An 8,481-nucleotide genomic window follows, 5' to 3' on the forward strand; every position below is an offset into this window, starting at 1 on the left:
AAAGAAAGGAGGGGGTGGGAAATGCACTTTCTATGTATTTATTGAAATGTTGATGATTACTGATTGTTCATGAAAAAGAAGAAAAAGAGAAAGAGAGAAGCCAAACAATCGAACGGGCATGACAGATATTTTCATTACGATTTAGTTCACTGCACAGGACTTTGGAACTTGTTGAAAACGAAAACAAAATGACAATGGCACATTGCGGTTATGAATTTGTAAAAAGAAAATCAGTATAGAGTATATTTATGCTCTTAACATGCAAAGTGCAACCGGACTATCTGCTACGAAAGGTTTAGATTCTTAATCGCAACATTTCGTAGTCGAGCGTAATGAGATTAGTAGACGATTACAAAAACTGTGCTAGATTAGGAAGTCTGATCAACCGATGCTTCTTCAAGTATGGATGACATAAATCAACAGCTTCATGAGGCAGCATTTAGGGGTAAAATCAAAAGCGTTGAAAAACTGCTAAAACGGGGTTCCGACATAAACCACACAGACCAAGATGGAAACACAAGTTTACATAATGCGGTAAAGAAAGACCGTAGAACAGTCACTAAGTATCTCATAAACCAAGGTGCTGATGTTGAGAAGACGACTACAGATGGACAAACACCCTTACATCTTGCTGTATCACTCGGACGTCTTAAATCAACGAAAATAATACTTAGTCATGGAGCAAATGTGGAAAAAGAAGACAAGGACGGCTACACTGCATTATACAGCGCTGTAAGGAATGGTCATCTTGATGTCACCAAATATCTGATCAGTAAAGGAGCAGAGGTGAATAAGGTAAATGATGAAGGTATGACCGCATTACACGGTGCTGCTATCAATGGTCATCTTAAAATAGTGAAATATCTCATCAGCCAAGGAGCTGAGGTGAATAAGGGAGATAACCATGGTTGGACTGCATTAAATCTTGCCGCTGAAAAGGGTCATCTGGATGTCATTAAATATCTCATCAGCCAAGGAGCTGAGGTGAATAAGGGTAATAATGACGGTAGAACAGCGTTTCGACTTGCTGCTGGGAATAGCCATCTTGATGTCACGAATTATCTCATCAGCCAAGGAGCAGAGGTGAATAGGGGAGATAATGACGGTTGGACTGCATTACACCTTGCTGCTGGAAAGGGGAATCTTGATGACACCAAATATCTCATCAGCCAAAAAGCTGAGGTGAATAAGGGAGGTAAAAACGGTTCGACTGCATTAAACCTTGCTGCTCAGGAGGGTCATCTTGATGTCACCAGGTATCTCATTAGCCAAGGAGCTGAGGTGAATAGGGGAGATAATGACGGTTGGACTGCATTAAACTTTTCTGCTCAGGAGGGTCATCTTGATGTCACCAATTATCTCATTAGCCAAGGAGCTAAGGTAAATAAGGGAAGTAATGTGGGTCGGACTGCATTACACCTTGCTGCTGGAAAGGGTCATCTTGATGTAACTAAATACCTCATCAGTCAAGGAGCTGAGGTGAATAAGGGAAGTAATGACGGTTGGAATGAATTAAACCTTGCTGCTCAGGAGGGTCAGCTTGATGTCATCAAATATCTTATTAGCGTAGGAGCTGAGGTGAATAAGGAAGGTAAAAACGGTTCGACTGCATTAAACCTTGCTGCTCAGGAGGGTCATCATGATGTCACCAATTATCTCATTAGCCAAGGAGCTGAGGTGAATAAGGGAAACAATGTGGGTAGGACTGCATTACACCTTGCTGCTGGAAAGGGTCATCTCGATGTTACCAAATATCTCATCAGCCAAGGAGCTGAGGTGAATAAGGGAGATAATCATGGTTGGACTGCATTAAATCTTGCCGCTGAAAAGGGTCATCTGGATGTCATTAAATATCTCATCAGCCAAGGAGCTGAGGTGAATAAGGGTAATAATTACGGTAGAACAGCGTTTCGACTTGCTGCTGGGAATAGCCATCTTGATATCACGAATTATCTCATCAGCCAAGGAGCAGAGGTGAATAGGGGAGATAATGACGGTTGGACTGCATTACACCTTGCTGCTGGAAAGGGGAATCTTGATGACACCAAATATCTCATCAGCCAAAAAGCTGAGGTGAATAAGGTAAATGATGAAGGTATGACCGCATTACACGGTGCTGCTATCAATGGTCATCTTAAAATAGTGAAATATCTCATCAGCCAAGGAGCTGAGGTGAATAAGGGAGATAACCATGGTTGGACTGCATTAAATCTTGCCGCTGAAAAGGGTCATCTGGATGTCATTAAATATCTCATCAGCCAAGGAGCTGAGGTGAATAAGGGTAATAATGACGGTAGAACAGCGTTTCGACTTGCTGCTGGGAATAGCCATCTTGATGTCACGAATTATCTCATCAGCCAAGGAGCAGAGGTGAATAGGGGAGATAATGACGGTTGGACTGCATTACACCTTGCTGCTGGAAAGGGGAATCTTGATGACACCAAATATCTCATCAGCCAAAAAGCTGAGGTGAATAAGGGAGGTAAAAACGGTTCGACTGCATTAAACCTTGCTGCTCAGGAGGGTCATCTTGATGTCACCAGGTTTCTCATTAGCCAAGGAGCTGAGGTGAATAGGGGAGATAATGACGGTTGGACTGCATTAAACTTTTCTGCTCAGGAGGGTCATCTTGATGTCACCAATTATCTCATTAGCCAAGGAGCTAAGGTAAATAAGGGAAGTAATGTGGGTCGGACTGCATTACACCTTGCTGCTGGAAAGGGTCATCTTGATGTAACTAAATACCTCATCAGTCAAGGAGCTGAGGTGAATAAGGGAAGTAATGACGGTTGGAATGAATTAAACCTTGCTGCTCAGGAGGGTCAGCTTGATGTCATCAAATATCTTATTAGCGTAGGAGCTGAGGTGAATAAGGAAGGTAATGACGGTTCGACTGCATTAAACCTTGCTGCTCAGGAGGGTCATCATGATGTCACCAATTATCTCATTAGCCAAGGAGCTGAGGTGAATAAGGGAAACAATGTGGGTAGGACTGCATTACACCTTGCTGCTGGAAAGGGTCATCTCGATGTTACCAAATATCTCATCAGCCAAGGAGCTGAGGTGAATAAGGGAGATAATCATGGTTGGACTGCATTAAATCTTGCCGCTGAAAAGGGTCATCTGGATGTCATTAAATATCTCATCAGCCAAGGAGCTGAGGTGAATAAGGGTAATAATGACGGTAGAACAGCGGTTCGACTTGCTGCTGGGAATAGCCATCTTGATGTCACGAATTATCTCATCAGCCAAGGAGCAGAGGTGAATAGGGGAGATAATGACGGTTGGACTGCATTACTCCTTGCTGCTGGAAAGGGGAATCTTGATGTCACGAATTATCTCATCAGCCAAGGTGCAGAGGTGAATAGGGGAGATAATGACGGTTGGACTGCATTAAACTTTTCTGCTCAGGAGGGTCATCTTGATGTCACCAATTATCTCATTAGCCAAGGAGCTAAGGTAAATAAGGGAAGTAATGTGGGTCGGACTGCATTACACCTTGCTGCTGGAAAGGGTCATCTTGATGTAACTAAATACCTCATCAGCCAAGGAGCTGAAGTGAATAAGAGAGATAATTACGGTTGGACTACGTTTCGACTTGCTGCTGGGAATAGCCATCTTGATGTCACGAATTATCTCATCAGCCAAGGAGCAGAGGTGAACAGGGGAGATAATGACGGTTGGACTGCTTTACACTTTGCTGCTGAAAAGGGTCATCTCGATGTTACCAAATATCTCATCAGCCAAGGAGCTGAAGTGAATAAGAGAGATAATTACGGTTGGACTGCATTCAATCTTGCAGCTGAAAAGGGTCATCTGGATGTCATTAAATATCTCATCAGCCAAAAAGCTGAGGTGAATAAGGGAGGTAACAACGGTTCGACTGCATTAAACCTTGCTGCTCAGGAGGGTCATCTTGATGTCACCAGGTATCTCATCAGTCAAGGAGCTGAGGTGAATAGGGGAGATAATGACGGTTGGACTGCATTACACAGTGCTGCTTTAAATGGTCAGCTTGATGTCATCAAATATCTTATTAGCGTAGGAGCTGAGGTGAATAAGGAAGGTAAAAACGGTTGGACTGCATTAAACCTTGCTGCTGAAAAGGGTCATCTGGATTTCATTAAATATCTCATTAGCCAAGGAGCTGAGGTGAATAAGGGTAATAATGACGGTAGAACAGCGTTTCGACTTGCTGCTGGGAATAGCCATCTTGATGTCACGAATTATCTCATCAGCCAAGGAGCAGAGGTGAATAGGGGAGATAATGACGGTTGGACTGCATTACACCTTGCTGCTGAAAAGGGGAATCTTGATGACACCAGATATCTCATCAGCCAAAAAGCTGAGGTGAATAAGGGAGGTAAAAACGGTTGGACTGCATTAAACCTTGCTGCTCAGGAGGGTCATCTTGATGTCACCAATTATCTCATTAGCCAAGGAGTTGAGGTGAATAAGGGAAACAATGTGGGTAGGACTGCATTACACCTTGCTGCTCGAAATGGTCATCTCGATGTTACCAAATATCTCATCAGCCAAGGGGCTGAGGTGAATAAGGGAGATAATCATGGTTGGACTGCATTAAATCTTGCCGCTGAAAAGGGTCATCTGGTTGTCATTAAATATCTCATCAGCCAAGGAGCTGAGGTGAATAAGGGTAATAATGACGGTAGAACAGCGTTTCGACTTGCTGCTGGGAATAGCCATCTTGATGTCACGAATTATCTCATCAGCCAAGGAGCAGAGGTGAATAGGGGAGATAATGACGGTTGGACTGCATTACACCTTGCTGCTGAAAAGGGTCATCTCGATGTTACCAAATACCTCATCAGCCAAGGAGCTGAAGTGAATAAGAGAGATAATTACGGTTGGACTACGTTTCGACTTGCTGCTGGGAATAGCCATCTTGATGTCACGAATTATCTCATCAGCCAAGGAGCAGAGGTGAATAGGGGAGATAATGACGGTTGGACTGCTTTACACTTTGCTGCTGAAAAGGGTCATCTCGATGTTACCAAATATCTCATCAGCCAAGGAGCTGAAGTGAATAAGAGAGATAATTACGGTTGGACTGCATTCAATCTTGCAGCTGAAAAGGGTCATCTTGATGTCACGAATTATCTCATCAGCCAAGGAGCAGAGGTGAATAGGGGAAATAATGACGGTTGGACTGCATTACACCTTGCTGCTGGAAAGGGGAATCTAGATGACACCAAATATCTCATCAGCCAAAAAGCTGAGGTGAATAAGGGAAGTAAAAACGGTTTGACTGCATTACACCTTGCTGCTGGAATAGGTCATCTTGATGTCACCAAATACCTCATCAGTCAAGGAGCTGAGGTGAATAAGATAAATAATGACGGATGGACTGCATTAAACTTTGCTGTTCAGAAGGGTCATCTTGATGTCACCGATTATCTCATCAGCCAAGGAGCTGAGGTGAAAAAAGACAGATGTACAGAATTAAAACTTGCTGCTCAGGAGGGTCATTTTGATTATCTCATCAGCCAAGGAGCTGAGATGAATGAGGGAAATAATGACGGATGGACTGCATTAAACCTAGCTGCTCAGAAGGGTCATTTTGATGTCACCGATTATCTCATCAGCCACGGAGCTGAGGTGAATAACGAAGATAATGACAGTAGGACAGCGTTTTATCTGGCCTCTGAGAATGGTCATCTTGATGTCACCAAATATCTGATCAGTCAAGGAGCTGAGGTGAATAGGGGAACGGATAACGGTTGGACTGCATTACACAGTGCTGCTGGGAATGGCCATCTTGATGTCACCAAATATTTCATTAGCCAAGGAGCTAAGGTGAATGAGGGAAATAATGTGGGTAGGACTGCATTACACCTTGCTGCTGGAAAGGGTCATCTTGATGTCACCAAATATCTGATCAGTCAAGGAGGTGAGGTGAATGAGGAAGATAGTGATGGTAGGACTGCAATACACCATGCTGTTCAGAATGGTTTCATTGATGTTGTTAAATTCCTTATAGCAGGAGGAGCACATTTTGACATAGGAGACATTCACGGCCAGACTCCTCTACATCTGTCTTTAAACCTCGGATATGAAAGTATTGCTGATCTATTAATGGACCGTTCTAATTCCAAGGTAAGCATTTATAAATTATGTATTTATGTCAACCTTATCTACCTCAAAGTTTTCAATACATGCATGTAAAACAACCTGTACTGAAATTTAATTTAGAGCATATAATGCATTGGCTACCTATCAATATTTTTCAGACATGAACAGCTCGAGGCTGATTTACTTTCTTTGTATCACCACTAATAATCATATATATTTACAACTCTAGTTAGACCTCATTGCTGTTTCATAGACTTCAAAGACAAGTTACAAGTAATCGAATCATTTGATTACTTGATCACCTGTCAATACATGTAATTATTTGTTATCCTCAATTTTAATGCTGCGTATTTCTTATATCCAGCTCGAACAGAATGATTTAACGGATATTCATCTTGCCATCCTTCACGGTCACACCTCTACCATTGAGAAGTTAGTTTCTGAGGGAGCTGATCTTAATATCCAGTCACCTGACGGACAGCAGTGTCTCCATACAGCCATTAAACTCTGCTTTAACAGCGAGAAAATTGTGCAAGAAACTGACACACTAAGAAAGGTGAGTCATACCCCAGAAACGCCAACGAGACCGACACCAGACCGACAAGAGGATATAAAAAACAAATTATATTCTTGCAAAATAATGGTCAGTGTACATGGAGTCGTTATGGCAGTGTAACTGGCATATGCTGCTCCTCTAATTCTTTAGTGAATCATAGAATCTGATACCCATGACTGACAAAAGAAAATATTGGTGTCTGGGCGTGTGATTGTGTGTGTGGGTAACTTTACAATTTCAATAGGAATTTCCAATACTGTGAATCCAAGAGGCAGCGTTAGACTTTATTTATCTACCCTGGCTATTGATTGATGATACTGTTCTAATATATATTTTTTCTTTTAATGTTTCAGATCTCTGATGAGCATTACAAAGGCGAACTTTCTCCTGAGAAGGCCTTGGTGTTTTATCTCCTAGAGAATGGAGCAAAGTTAGATGTGAGGGACACGACAGGCAATCTACCAATCCAATATGCCAAGGACGAAGTAGTCAAACAGATGATTTTTTCGAGGTGATATACTTTTAAGTCTAAAAGAATAATATTTTGTCCCCGCCAGTTGTAAAATAAACAATTTATCAAAACCTAAGGAAATAATGCATTCGTTTATCTTCCACTGTTGAGATTTGGTAAAAGAATGGATTAGAAAGTCTAGCCTTATTGACAATCTTAACAGTTGATTATAAATTGTACATTTTGTGACGATTGTGACTATTAATTTGTTCGGGGATACTACTTGTTATGTTTTTATCTACTCAAATAGTCAGTATATATGTATATATACAAATATTAATATACTATTTTGTTAACAAAATTCGTTTAGAAGAAATCTGTCAATGACAGATCACCTATTGTTTTCGTCAGAATTTTCTTTCTTTATTAGGTGGTCTGTCAATGACAGATCACCTATTGTTTTCGTCAGAATTTTCTTTCTTTCTTTATTTATTTATTTATTTATTTATTAGGTGGTCTGTCAAAGACAGATCACCTATTGTTTTCGTCAGAATTTTCTTTCTTTATTATTTATTTATTCTTTATTTTTATTTATTGTTCCCACTTTTTTGTTAACAGGATAACTGAAGATCGATTTATTCAATTTCGTTTAATTTTGGGACAGTCATATGTCATTGTCATAAGACGTGACAGTAACATTTTCAAGGTCATCAAGTCTTCATGACGTCATCCAGGCGCCATTTTGTGTTTTTTGGGGTACTTTTTACTCATGATCGTATCTTCATAACGAAAAAAGTATTTCTCATTCATATTTATCATGATTAAGGTCAATATCCGTCCGGTCAATTTCAGGTCAGAAAACGCGCGCGCAAAAAATAAAATTGCTCAAAATCGTCCCAAATTCATTTTGCATACGTTTTAGGGCATTTTAAGCATTTTGCAAAAAAACGCGCGCACGCACATGCGCGCGCGTTTTCGCGCGTACTGGTATTTTTCAACTTAGAATCGCCAAATTTTCTCTGTCATCATATTTGGCACATTTTCCCAAGCATTTTGATACCTTGTTCACCTTTTTCTGCCCATTAATAACGGAATGAGCGTCCGTTTGAGATAATTTCCGTGCGTGCGAGCTCTTGTAATACATAGCATACATGGGCAAAAACATGCCTATACAAAATCCATTGTAGCCCTTAAGGATGCAAGATGAACCCAATTTTGTTTTCATATTTTGATAGAGTATGAATTGGAGATATGATTTCATGTCTCATTTGACCCTCAATTAACTCATGACGTCATCATAATGGCCTCCGAACTCAAAATTTCAATTTGCATATTATGACGTCATCATATTTTTAGAAAATTGATTGTATCTCTGTAAATA

The 8,481-nt window shown here is 40.9% G+C and overlaps 1 protein-coding gene across 1 annotated transcript; it reads left to right on the plus strand.

The window, feature by feature from the left end:
- The first annotated feature begins 529 nt into the window (after positions 1-529).
- LOC115923841 (ankyrin repeat domain-containing protein 50-like) lies at positions 530-7,727 on the plus strand. The gene is made up of 6 exons (XM_030985215.1): positions 530-534; positions 1,368-1,677; positions 2,620-2,964; positions 6,458-6,649; positions 7,003-7,134; positions 7,719-7,727. Exons 1-6 carry the CDS (start codon positions 530-532, stop codon positions 7,725-7,727), a joined length of 993 nt encoding a protein of 330 aa, XP_030841075.1.
- The last annotated feature ends 754 nt before the right edge of the window (positions 7,728-8,481 follow it).

Source organism: Strongylocentrotus purpuratus, unplaced genomic scaffold (genome assembly GCF_000002235.5).
Source record: "Strongylocentrotus purpuratus isolate Spur 01 unplaced genomic scaffold, Spur_5.0 spur5_scaffold_14, whole genome shotgun sequence".
Lineage (NCBI taxonomy): Eukaryota > Metazoa > Echinodermata > Echinoidea > Camarodonta > Strongylocentrotidae > Strongylocentrotus > Strongylocentrotus purpuratus.